This window comes from Cephus cinctus, unplaced genomic scaffold (assembly GCF_000341935.2).
Source record: "Cephus cinctus unplaced genomic scaffold, Ccin1 Ccin1_scaffold0407, whole genome shotgun sequence".
NCBI lineage: Eukaryota > Metazoa > Arthropoda > Insecta > Hymenoptera > Cephidae > Cephus > Cephus cinctus.
In genome coordinates this window covers 355,005-369,204 of record NW_014333091.1, presented here as the reverse complement: position 1 = coordinate 369,204, position 14,200 = coordinate 355,005, and the positions used below count along the sequence as shown (strand labels likewise).

Here is a 14,200-nt window from a genome sequence, read left to right as displayed (position 1 = left end):
TTGATAACGCTCATTTTTCACGTTCGACATTCATCGCGTCTTGTTCGGTCGTTCGGTAACCGTCATAGCACTACGGACTCTGTGCTACGTCATATATAGCGTAAAGAACGGATAAGAAAACGGATAATAATAATATAAACTTATTCCTGATACTTTCCGTCACTTTCTCCCCATGATGAACGTCGTCATATTCGTGCTGACGGCTAATCTGTCGATCAACGTTGCGGTCGAACAAGGAGACAATGCTCGTGAAAGACACTTCCTCCTGATCTTTTATCTTTTATCTTTCATCTTTCATCTTTCACTTACTACAGTTCTCACCTCGTTGTGCTAAGCTGTTATGCAAATACTTACCCACGCATCCGCATTGAGTATTCGATTATTAGATATGACACACCTATCGCACGTCATTGTTAAACAATTCAATATTTCGAAATTCCTTATCGAATCATTTCCCTCGATACACTTGTAATATTTTTCCTAATTTCACGTGTCTATATCCACGTCTATATACACAGAGACAATCTTCCCTGTTATTTAATTTGCTCAAACGAAAGGAGGAACGTAATGCTTCTGGCCAGGAAGAATCGTCAATTATTTGGAACATGTGGGACGTATGTGGGTCACGAAAGGGCCTCGGGCAGTATGTCAGAGACCTCTGAAGCCAGAGCTCAGCTCACCAATAAGAAAGTGGTCCACGCACGAGGAAGGAGTAACTCTGCGTACGAAACGATACACATCCGCGCGACACGATCGACGGATCAAGCAAAAGAAAGCTACGTAGGTGCCAAACTTTGAGAACGCGCATTAAATTAGAAGGCATTTAACGAATATATCAGACCCGGTAGACCACCTGGTCGCGAATCGGGTTTATTCAAAGTCATATTTAAAAAGTAAGTGAATAGTTTAAAATGCCCTGATCGTACGTCGTCCAGCCACGTGATCTGCATTTCGAAGTACGGAGTTCAAAGGAAAAAAAAAAAAAAAAAGAAAGAGGTTACGATTGTAGAAGCCAATATCAGAAAGTGTTCGCTTGTAATTCTGTCGGTCAATCAATCTTACGGAGGCATACTCGGTCATGTAAGTGCCGTAGCTAGAGGAGACGCTGCCCGTATCTCGACGAGATCATGAAACATGGCCTCCGTCATAAATTCTGTGTACCATACGCGCCCCATGCATATTCAGGCGTTGCGATCTACATTACAATTTATAATCGCGCGTACAGCCAGTGAAGCTCCGCGACGGGACTTCGTGGCTTCACTACCCCGACTACACGTATTCTCTCCTAGGGTCGTTTCTCTGTAAAGGGTGAATCCACGACAAACACCAGGAGACATCATTGGACGCCGGCGATTCGTTACAGTCTCATGGGGGAGCCCTGAGACTCGATTAGATTTTACAAGGGAAAATCAAAGGACGAGGAGCGCATAATATTAGCGTACATGGATATTTCGTTTAACATTACGTGTCTTCGCTCTCTACTGACACTATACGCATTTACGTTTCCCCACGTGATCTTTTCTCGTTAAAGCGACGGAGTTTCTCTAATAGGGAATTCCGTAGATGCGCTTGAAGATTTTTAAAATGCCCCGGAGTAGTCGGCGACTATGTCTGTCCTACGTCACGTCCCTCTGTCTCCGTTACCTGGGTCGGCTTTCTTGATATTTTCATATGAAATAGCACGGTCGTCGCGCATTTCGAGAATTCGGTTTACCTGGGGGAAACGCAGTAAATACGATGGATCGTCTATGCAACCGCATATTTTAAACATATCTTGATAATCCCGGCATTTCTTCTCGGGGTCCAGGATATCAAAGAGCGAAATTGACAGCGAGAGCGTTGGACTGCGATCCGCAGGAGGGGCACTGCGGAAAACCGGAAGTAGGACTCGTAATGTCAGTCTTCAAGCCGGAAGATTCGTTCCTGATAGAAAGTGCAACTTGCATTCGTTTCGCGCGAGCGACTAGACTTTCGTATCTTGAAAATAAGTCTCAAGCCAGGTAACTATTCCTGTCTCGTATTGGTCAACGACCAGGCTGACCAGGCTGACCAGGTTGACGGTTCCGTTCGGATCGTAACGCAAGTTCAACCGACAAGGACGCTTTCTTCTGATCGGAGTACCTCGAGGCTACGGTTCTCTTTTCATCAAGCGATAAGTCACCAGTCACTAGCTACAGTCCTCTCGCCATATTCGTTCTCCTTACCATTCAATCTCCTCCGTCTTCCATCGTCTCTGAATTTACAATTCCGATTTAGCCCATGTAGGCTAGTTACGTAGCCACTCGTGTCGCCCGCTGCCTTGCGAGAGTCGATATTCATCCCGTCTATATAGTCTTGCAAAGCAGTAGACTTCAGCCAGACCGTACGCCCACTTGTACCTTGTCCAAGGAGGATGCGTGTCGCGTACTGTGGTCCGCATAAGGACTGCGTAGATATATGTCTATTCGGCAGGCAGAAGGTGCTCGACGTTCTCATCCCATCGGACGGCTCCATCGAGAATGGGGACAATAGTGGAAACCGGAAAATTTACGAGTCGCTTGTCAAAGTGGCTACTAATAGCTATTGCTGATACCGGTAATATATCTACCATATAGTACAGCATAATAACTATGCTGGCTCTCGTGCAGGGTGTATCCCTATGTATTCTACAGGGTCCTATGCCGTTATGGTTGTTTCATGTATCCTGGTCTGACCTAGCTTTGCTCTGATGCTCGTAACGCACGATCCGGTATACCGGAGGTATATTCCGTCCTCCTGGGAGAGTCTGCACTACCTGTATGTATGTATCTTGGAGTGACTATATACTCGTCCACGAGGACAAGGTCGAGTAGCCTTCACCATGGCCGGCACTCTGTTCTCCACTGGTAAAAGTATTGCCGGTTCAGTGCCAGGGCAAACCGGAAAAGAAGGCCTTGGGCTCTCACGATGCTTCACGATCCTTTACGATCGTCCACGATCATCGTGAAGCCTTACCGGAGAAAGTGCAGTCCGATCAACGGCCGTGAAGATGCTCACGGGCTCCCTGGAATCTATGCTAATGACCTGCGGTTAAGCCTCTTGACTCTCGACTGGTTGACAGTCCGTTCAGGAGCGAAGTTGTCGAAGGGGGAAGTAAAAGGAAAAAATGAAAAAAAAAACAGCTGCACGTGTATCGTTCATAGAGAGTGGTACGCGTTGTGTTGTTTCAATGGGTTTATGGAATTTCAACGTTTTCATATGTCGCTTTTAAGAGAAAACGTATATTTACGACGTGGCATCCATCATGGCCCATTTTTGACTTTTGTTTTCTCTCTTCTGTAAACCTTTCGCTTTTACTTAGAGCTTCTATCGGGTTTGAGATCAAATTTCAGAGGTATTATAATGCGATAAATGGTTAATATTCGCATTATAATTTCACCCGATGAATCATGCGGGTTCGGTTTGTTACTTCGGGACTTGGGAGTCATGGTGAAAACTCTGATGCTCGTGGTTTCAATTGCAAGTCCCGGTTCCGGTTCCGGTTTGACGATCAGCATTATTTATTACATTTATGGTGACTATGACGTCATACGATATGGACTTTATTTCCGGTTGAGATTAACTGCGAATCGAGACTCATGATTCAGGCGGGAGATATGCAATTTTTAGTTTCAATAGAACAATCCTTGTGTCCAATCTCTATATGGACCACGTGTGTCATTCGTTATGCAGCTTTCTCGTTCAATGATAATCGTTCCTTTATGGTCAAGTCAGTTTAGTCTACTGCGGCCGAAGGGTTTGCAATATTTTTGTGATTATTTTTATTGCTCTTAAAATGTTACCCAAGGGTTACTAAAATCGTCTCGATTCAATTGTTTTCGGAATTGCGCAAGTGCGCTGTGAAATTTTTGCGTGTCATGTAAATCAGTTATTTCTCAACTATAGCCAGCTATTCAGCTTTTTGGGTATTTGCCTATTCAAATATTCTCCGTTGCTCCATTCGCTTTCTATCTGTTTCGAGGGAGAAAAGGATTCTCGGAAGGAAATTTAACAAAACATAACAAGCAAGTGAAATCTTTACTGGAAAGGAAGATGTTTTCGGCCAACAAAAGGAATGCCATATGGGAAACAGTAAAAGCACGTATGGAATATAGCATAGTGTAATGATGGCGTGTTTAGGCTGCATGAAAAAGTTTAGCTCACCGAGGCGTAGCCGGGATAAATCGAGCTAATAAAGATCTAAAGAATTACGTCCTCGTTACGGACATTACCAGCGTGTATTACAGGTTACGTGTCTTATTTGGAGCGCGAGAATTATTACGCAATCATACAGTACGGCATCTTATCATGTAGGAAGTTTCATTTCCGTTGAATAAAAGCCAATAAGCCGTAAGAATAAGATCAACTTGACCAAAATTATTATTATTATTATTACATATGTATAGGTATCGTTGTTAAAAATTTAGACACTCGCTAATTCAAACAGTACAATATATACTTAGAAAGGATCGGCAAATGTGGTTCAATAGACAAGTAACGGTACGGATAGCGTCGTATCGCCGTCCCGACGTCTCAGCGTCCCCGAGTCCCTGATAAAGCTTAACTAAACGACGAACGTTGTAAACTTTCTCCGATAATAGCTGACATCAAACCAATTTCTCGTTGGCGTCATTGCACTCGTACTTAGTAGTCGATATAAAGGCGAAACCGAAGACAGAAAGAGCCGACACGAAAGTACGGTGCTTCGTTAGCGATTAACTGGAAATGGTGAATCTTGAATTTTGACGTAGATTCCATTTGGGGTAACTCTTGCGGTAGTCGGTAATTTCGAAAGAAGGATCTTGGGAACAATACCTTAATTGGGATCTTGACTATTGGCTAATTTTCCCAGTGGATAACGAAGGATGAAGAAATAACTTTGTTGATGATTCTAATTGTGGCCAATACGGAAATACGAGAACCAGTCCTGGGTTACATCTTGGAAGTTACGACACGAGCGGCAAGAGCAGAAGGCGGGTCGCGCGTTCACGAGTCGCTTCGAAATATCAAATTCCCATCGTTGCATTGTACTCTGGAGTGTTGCGTCTTACGATCCGTCAAGTTGGTACTTACTCGCCTGAAGTGTTACGAAACTTCACTTTTTGCCAACTTCACGAAGTTTTTAAAACAACCGAAGAGGATTAGGAACGAGGTGGGACAAGGAATATAGGGAATAGAAATGGGAATAGGAAGACATTAAGTTAATTATTTACTGTTTAAAGCTATAGTTTATAGTTATCGATTGGCAGCCAGGAGAGAATATTCTTGGTTAAATTATATTGAAATAAATGTATGAATATCCTTTAACGATTTTATGAAAAACATCCCATTTGGTATGAGGTTACCGAGCCCCGAGTGTCGGATGACCTCAGACGCGAGAAAAGAAAGAAGAAAGTTTAACCAGCCGATGAGATGTTGCCGCACCTGCGCACATTCCAATCCCAGTGACCCTAAAATCCTAAAAACGTATCTACGAATGTTGCCTTGACCGAGAAAGAATCGATGAGTGTACGCGCGTGTGATTGGGATTGAGATTAGAGAGTAAAATTACGAGACTGGGATTCGGATTTGAAATCGTAAAGGGCGGCATAAAAGTGTCCGCAATAGAGAATAACAAAATGTGCATCCCTTATGGTCGACGAGAACAGTCAAGACGGATGGAGTTAGGGACTCGAGTAGAAGATAAACTCTAAGATATGTAGAATAACCGACGTTTTTCTCTATACAGGTAGAACCATTCGGTGCCGGTTACTATTACGAGAAAGAATAAACTAGCCGATTCTTTTTTACCCAGGAAAAATATTATGCAAATTTGATGCTCAAAGGCGTCTTTTCTGAAGATCGATTTTACTTTAGAGTTTTCATTTGGCTCGACTTCTCGCCGCTTTTCCCAGGTCGAGCAAAATTAATTTCCATTTTGGAACTGGCTATACTGTTTTGCATTTTGCATCCCAAAACAACTTTGTTTACGCGTCTCGTTACTCCTAATGGCGCCGGGATGCAAAGACGCGGTAGCACAGCCAACCCCATCAAGGTTACCGTTTAGCCTTGCATTATTGAGCTAACCTATATGCGCCTTGAAGGCTGAATAACACGGCTCCTTCCATTTGCTTATTTCTAGCACTTATCCGCCTCACGCACCTCCAGCTCTTCATTGAACCTTTGGTAATTACAGCTTTTAAAAAAGTACACCTTCAAATTGCCCGACAAGGTAAAATCTCCATCATCGCTCCTTCATATTTTCACAAAGAAGAAATTTCACTCTCTAAACGCTTCTGTTTGCCATTCGAAAAATCCAACGTCACTCGTGCCTCTCGTCTGGATTCGATACGACACGAAGACTACCTTCGGCGCGCATCTTCGCCCCAAGAGTGACTCGAGTAGCCTACTTTCTCTGCAAACAGAATTTTTAAATGATGTGTGAGGAGAAGTTGCTCTCTGCTCTTCCACTCGCTTAGGCCTCCTCTTCACTCTTCGCTCTTCGCCATGGTAGCATATACACACATATATATCTCTATCCTGCACTGAATACCTCATTTACTCTCTCTATCCTTCTTCCTCTTTCCTCTAGTTCCGCGTGACTCCCGAAGACTCCTCACGACTCGTACTTCCTCTCGGTTCCTCCTCTACTCGACGCTCACCCTGGACGACCTGGTCGGTAGGTACCAACCTACTCCCGCCGATTGTGCTGGCAGCGATGGGAGCTTGTACGGCGCGTGCCCCCTCGCGGAGTCTATATAAGCTGGGCCCACTCGGGGGCCTCAACATTTTTTGAGTGAAGCGCAGGGGACCAAAGTGCTTGATACGTAAAGATGGTGCGCGACAGATGAACCGAGGTAACAACTGACAGATCTTCTCAAGGAAGACATCATTTACTGAGTGTGGTGTATTCATTTATATCGGACTGTACAGTGATTTGGATTTCATTGATTTACTTAGTGTAGTGTGGATTCGAGATAAGCAAGTGCCATGGCTAAGTTTAAGGTAGGTACTGATTCGTACACAAGGATATATATAATTTTACGTATAAAGATTTTCTCTCTTTCTTAATTTCTTTTTTTTTTTTTTTAATCAAAAAAAGGATCGTGCCAAAAAATGCTATTCAAGTGCGAGCGCAGTTTCTCATAAATCTTCAGATAATTAATCCCTGCGCGAACGTGACGCAGTAATGCACGACACACGATTTTATACACGCTTCACTGCATTAATTACGATAATTAACCAGCGACTGATTCTTGACCAGAGATTAAGTAATTGCCAGGTTTTTATCGGGTAACGTACTCGCTGATATCAGGGCTTCTATGATACAGTACCCAGTGACCAATTCTATTTTGTCAAATTTTCTGTGATTACCATTTTATATTTTACCGGGTCGATATGGTTATTATATGTGTACAAGTCCATTGATCTTTATACGTTGATAAGAAATTATTTGATAAATATAGAAATGTCAATTTAACAATTTTTCTCGTGACGCTAATGACTCAACAATCTCTTTCTCCATCCTCGAGAAGAAAATGAGAAATTGATAGCTGCAGCACTGTGAATGCAATTGATCCCCGATAAGAAGCAATGTATCGCATAATGCACGTGTCCTCCGTGATTAGCGTATGACTATGCATGAGGAAGGCGTTTGACCCAGTCAAGTGAGCTACTGCACGACCTACGTAATACGTCCTGGGTCTAACTACCTAGTAGGTTGTAGGTATACTTAGTAGTAGGTTGTAACCCTCGAACCTTATACCTAAGAAACACGCAAGACTCCTTCCCCTAGCTGTTTTCATTCTTACTCAATTTCTCACTAATTCCTTTTCCGGAATTCCGCAGAATTAGTCGAACCACGAACCAGTTCCCGGCGACGACGGAATGTCTTGCGATACGATTGGCCACTTGCCTTTATCGCTTTCACAATTATTCCTAAGAACTATTGCGGTCCGTGTCTGTAGCGTCGAATTATAGATTTCATTGGATTGTATTGTTTGTATCATTTTTATTATCCACTCGTTATATTCGGGGCTCTTGGGAATTGAGTTGTTTTTCTCCCTCTCTTCTATCCCTTTCCCCCCCCCTGGGCCTCCTCACTTTCCCAGGTGGTTTACTTCAACGTGGAAGATCCTGGCTAAATGTGTAACTCGGTAGGGCGAGAACCGACCGACTCGTTGAATCTCGTTGAGATTCAAGAACCCGAGAAATTTATGCGGCACTTCGCCTTGGAAGCATAATTTATCGCCTCGTTTACGATCGACCAATTCGTAGCAAGCTTTTAAGGTAGAATCCGTAAGGATTACACCTTCGCTTTCCTCCGAATGTACAACCTTCGAATCCGCATGCCTTACGATTACAAGAGCCTCAGGTTACTCTGGATCGTGAATCGGAGAATCGTTTCCACAGTCTCTCGTCATCAGTTAGATTACTCTTGAGTTTTCACAGATTCACTAGAACACATGCACGGCGTTAACGGGGGCACCGTCCACTGTGCACGATCATTGAGATTTATGCTAAAGCCTGTATGTCATATATAGATTGTGATTAGCCGAAACGAATAAGCGGACGTAGAATTTCTTCGAAGTCATCATCGGGATGTGCAGCAGCCGCATGTAGGAATTTCTCGTGGTCGTCTGGAGAAAGTACAGCTTATTATGTTAGCCTTGCATCTCGGCCAACGTGCTACTTTATCCCACGTTGTCATCCTCGCTCGACCCTCCCTACTCCCATCCTTGACAGATGCCAAAGTTGCATGGAACTATCGCCTATCCTTTATCCCGTAGCAATTCCGGGACTTCCTCGGAGGAAGGATTCAACTCACGATCATTGAGAATTTTGTTCCCTCTCCATCTTTCCTGCCGGAAGTCACCGGAATGCATATTGACTTTCCAGGGTAACATTGGTGGTTCACTTAACGCGCAGTGGATGACGTTGGTTTGCATAATTTTCACATAACACATATAGATATACGTATAGGGTTAGCTTGTGTTCTTCCTAGGAGGATTTTATATTCTCACGGCCTCCGATATGTACAATGAGAATACGTAGAAGCACATGGCCGAGTGTCTGACTATCTATATATGTAGAGAAGACGCACCTGCAGGCGAGTCGAGTGTACACGGCTGTTAAGCCGACTTGCTGGGTCCGTAATTTGCCTAACGAGCTAATTAGTCGGCAGGAGTCTGCTCGCAATTTGGGGCCTCAGCTGGGAGTGAGTATTGGCCATTTGCAAAAAAGAACGCCTGCCGAGAGTGCTGCTCTCCCGTGGGCATCATCTCGTTCCTAGGATCCTCAATGGCTTTTGTATTGCCCGCGTATATGCCTGTGTATTTATGTATTTATGTTAGGTTGGGTTGGTTTATTACACGTGTAGATGTGGAATCGCCGACCGAGAGAGAGTAGCTATAATTCCGCTGCCGGCTGGCACGCACGCGTTGGGGCCTTATATGCAGGTTTCTTATCTCGGCCATTTGCAAATTTCTCCTCCTCGGCGGAGGTGAGTTCGTCTGGGTACTAAATTTCATAGTAGTGACGTCATATGTCAGGTTTGACAGGGGGTCATTGGACCGAAGGCTAAAGGGTGGGAGAGGTTGAGGGGTTTTAATTAAGAAAGAGAGAGAATCATACAAGAGTGTGGATAGTTGGGAGTGGATGCGGCTAAATGTATTATTTTAAGTGGGCATTTTGTTTTTTAGATGGCAGTCGCGCTTCTCTGTGTTCTACTAGTCGGTCAGGATGTCTTGGCGGTGGTGAACAAGGCGTCCTCTAACGTCCAGTCAGGATCAGGACAACATGATGAACTTGGAGAAAATGTAAAGGATGGTGATGCTGGTGATCGTATAAGCAACTCGTATGGACCACCTTCTTTGACGCAAGAATATGGTCCACCGTTTGGTGGAAGTTTTAACGGTCCTGCACCTGCCTATGGACCACCTGAACTAACAGGCGATCTGCGACCGACCCCGATATATGAGCCACCACCTCCCGAACTACCACCAGCCCCTCCAATACAAGGCAACCCTGCAGCTATCTATGGGCCGCCACCTCGCAAACCAAAACCACATTACGGACCGCCGCCAAAGCAAAGTTACGGCCCACCAAAGCTCAGCTATGGTCCACCAAAACCTCATTATGGACCTCCTAAGCAACAGTATGGACCACCACCTTCGTTCAGACCGCCGAGACCGCCATCAACACAGTACGGACCACCTCCAAGCTTTGGTCCACCTCCTTCTTCACAGTATGGACCACCTCCTAGATTCGGACCGTCCAAACCAGGTCATGGACCGCCAATTCCGATAACTGTCGAGGCCTATGGTCCACCGAATATAGCAGCAGCTCTTCCTTTTGGTCCTTCGGGACCTCAGGATGAGTATGGTCCACCACCGTCAGCTGCACAGCCGCCAAGGTTCTCCTCGCCACCTGGGGATTCTTATGGACCACCTCATCCACCGCCACCGCCCCCGGGTGTACCAGCACCTCCTACACCACCTGATATAAAGTACGACGGATGGCAACCTATTGCCGGTTTGGTTGGAGCTCCTGATCAGCAGTATGGACCACCGTCAGATAGTTATGGTCCTCCCGCGGACGATGCGCGTATTCTCTCCCACGGTGGATCCTCTTCTTCGTCTTCCTCTAGTTTTGTGTCTTCAAGCTCCCACTTGAGCTCATCGCACTCCAGTTCCGGATCGAACAATCTTCAATATTCTTCGTCGAATATACCAAGTGACTCCTATGGAGAACCTATTCATAGTTCCGAAGCTCAAGATCTCAAGACCTCTGTTCACCAATCATCCGCATCCTCCGAAAGCAACGGCCTGCCGCCTCCACCACTGCCGCATTACGAGAACTCTCAGGATCAGTATACTCCATCGAATGCAGGACTCGGATCAATACCAAGTGATCAGTATGGACCACCTTCATCGGGATCTATTCATCAGAACAATGTACAGGATCAACTTTTGCCGCAGTACGGTGCACCTAACGGTGGAGCACTTTCCATCGTAAAGACTGTAGGCTTCAAGCTTGTACCCAATTCAGGATCTTTAAGCTCCGATCTTCACGGACTTTCCATCTCAGACAGTAGCAGCTCCTCCTTTGGAGGCTCCTCACATTCCTTCCACTCCAATGCCGGCATAGCTTTACCTTTGACCGAGCAACCTCTTCAGACTTATGGAGCACCCGTATCAGGTTCCTTCTCTGGTTCCTCTTCTTTCGGAGGCGGTTTTGGAAGTTATGCGCCTGCCTTTACTAATTTTGGAGATCCTTCTCTGCCCTTACCGCCACCTCCACCACCTATCGATTCTTATGGTGCGCCACCTCCATCCTCCTACTCAAAGAATGGACCTTATCCACCTTCTCAGGGCATTCGTGGTGGAACCTCACACTCCTTCAGCAATGCCTTCGGCAATTCTTTTTCCAATTCATTCAGTAGTTCGCACCAAAAGCATGGACATCATCATCACAGGCATCATTCCCTGAAGCATGGTCCACCTCCATCTCTAACGGCATCTTTGATTCCTCCTAGAACTCGTCCACCTATAAAGTTCCGGGAACCCATCCCGCCAACGTTATTCACCTCCTTGCATCGTTTCGTACCTCCACATCCTCAGGTCGAGTTTAAAAAACCGCTACCGCCACCACCGAAGAATTTCGGTCCACCTCTGGTTCTCGATCAACAATTACCAACACTGGGTGCACCGATAGCTTTCCAATCAAGCGGAAGCGCTGGATCTTTTGCAAATTCATTCGATTCCAGCAATTCCTTCGGCAATGGCGCCTCATTAAGTTGGAACTCTGCCTTGGCTGCTCCTAACGTGAACTATGGGACGCCGTTGTCTTTTACCGACTTCAATACACCAGCACCGGTTATCACTTATGGTGCACCGAATTTTGGACCGGCCTCTTCCTTCATCTCTACCTCTTCCGGTTTCGGAGGAAACTTGTACAATAACATTGGAAACAGCCTTTCCACATATGGTTCACCTGCACCACCTTCTGGCTTATCTTTAGGACCTATTCACGATTGTGGTTTTCAGAAGTCCAGTGATGCTTTCAGTATCAAGGATCTGGGAAATCATGTGCATGTTGAGAGTTCCGGTTCCAACGATTACTCACAGTCAAGTTCACTCTCTTCCAGTGTCTCTAATAATCTTGTGGGATCGCTGAATGTTGATAGTCTCAGTTCATCGTTGAGTCCGGCACTGAATATTCCAGCCCTTAATCCTCAGTCAGCTATAAATTTACAGTCAAATTCATTGGCAGCTGCATATGCGCCGCCATCCGTGAACGAGCTCGATCTCCAGAGTCATGAACAGCAGAAGAATGATCTGAAGGACAGTTATGGAAATCCAATAGGAGTAAGTTATGGACTATCGGATCAGACTGGAGCAGCAGCAGCAGCCTTAACAACGAACCATATTCAAACGTCTTCCGACTACTCAAACATTCTCTCTGCATCGTCTGGTCAATCACTGAACTCTTACGATTTCGGAGGCAGTCTCCTCAGCGACGGAAATGGCCAGGTGTCAGCGGAAGCTCTAACCGCTGCGCTGACGGCGCAAGGGTTAGGTCAGGCCAAAAATTTGGGAACGGAACAAGTTGACGGGAATCAATTCTTAAAAACGTACGAGGGCAGCGAAGCTTTGGCACTTGCTCAGGGTCTGACGGCATCCGGTTCGGATGATTTCCAAATCCAAGGCTCCAGAGGGACGTACTCTCTTCAGATCCAGCCAGCCGACGGTGGTTTAGGAACATCGAATTCCGACGGAAATATCAGCCACGAACAGGTTCTATCTAACGGCCTCCTTCAGGATATCCTTGCAGCCATAGAACAGCCAGAGAATGGGCAAATTCAACTTCAGGGTCCGCCACAGGCTCAGCCTCTGGAGGAGGTCTACGGCGACTTGTCGAGATCAGCGACTAGTGACCTACTTCAGGCCAACGACCAATTTATAACTATTCAAAGAAGTACAGAGCATCACGCCGTGAAGCCGGTCGAAGAAGCTGCGGACAGAGACGGAAAAGAGTCACAGGAGGAATCCAAATCGTCCAACGACGAGGTAGCAGTTTTCTTCAAGGACAATTACAAAAAGGCAACAAAGAAGGAAACCAGATCCTTGGAGAATAAAAGCGAAGCGCAACCCATCCAAAGTTCGGCATCTTCGACAGAAGCTTCGCCGATGTTAAGCGCTTCCGCTGCTATCGAATCCTCTTGAGGTACCGGAAGTTTCATCAGCCCAAAGAGATCCTTCATGGAGATTTCGGTCCATTGGTTTCCAATTACCACTCGGACCCAAGACGATTGTAAAAGCCATGAAGATTCTCATATTCTCATACGCTCATTCGAAGCGTGAAATTATGAATCCTAGATCGTGATCGTAGATCCCTTCCTTATGATCGACTAGGATCATTCGTGTTCGACCTTTGGTATTGCGATTCTGAAAGGGATCGATCTTGACCTCGATCATCGAATTTACCTAATTTCACCGATATTCGCTGCGCCGATCGTGAAAAATCGGCGACCGCGATTAATACTCATTTAGGTCATTAGGTTACGCGCTCTCGCAGTCCACGTGTATCTAAATCATTGTATACTGATTTCTCGTGCGACACTCTAGATATACTATCGAAATAAGATGCTCAGTTTAGTAATAGGATAATGTCAGGCTCATTACGAATATCTGTCAGTGAGATGAACATAGAGATTATTCATCTATTGAAATCAATGATACAAGCGAATGAGGTACGATCGGTCTGTCATTGTCAATACTGACAACTTACAGTCATTATTACGAGTGACGCAAAGAGACTTTAGGTCTTCCAATTTGACTGAGGTCAAAGTTGACAAATGTTCTTTCGGCTCTTGATTAAAAATTCCTCAGAAACGGTGCTACGAGAGTCTGCTTCATCTTCGTGTTTCTTATTTACGTAATGACGCTGCTCATCCTACATTTCAAAGGTAAAAGCGAAGAGAAGCATCGTTACGAGCTCACAGGCCATACATATCCATTCTCAATATTTTATTGCTACTTTTTTTTTATATTAATTCATTAATTTATTGTTTTATTTTCGAGAGGACGACGTTCTTCGTATCTAAGGAAAAGATCGATACGCAAATTAATAAAAGTGATGTCTCCTTAGATACGACGCACTTTCGATACGTGTTTACTGAACCAGTGTACACGTGTAAATAAATGTATACTTTTTAAGTAAA

At 45.0% G+C, this 14,200-nt stretch overlaps 1 protein-coding gene across 6 annotated transcripts in view; it reads left to right on the top strand.

The window, feature by feature from the left end:
- The window catches only part of LOC107267517 (trithorax group protein osa), a 20,831-nt gene extending 6,631 nt beyond the window's left edge, over nt 1-14,200 (top strand). For 5 of the 6 annotated variants that reach the window (XM_025084832.1, XM_015739346.2, XM_025084829.1 and 2 more), the window contains one exon: nt 9,678-14,200. In XM_025084832.1, the coding sequence (XP_024940600.1) occupies nt 9,678-13,202 (3,525 nt within the window). In that variant the 3' untranslated portion in view covers nt 13,203-14,200. Of the gene's footprint in view, nt 1-6,402; nt 6,982-9,677 lie in introns of those variants that run through there. The other variant, XM_015739347.2, reaches the window with a different exon arrangement.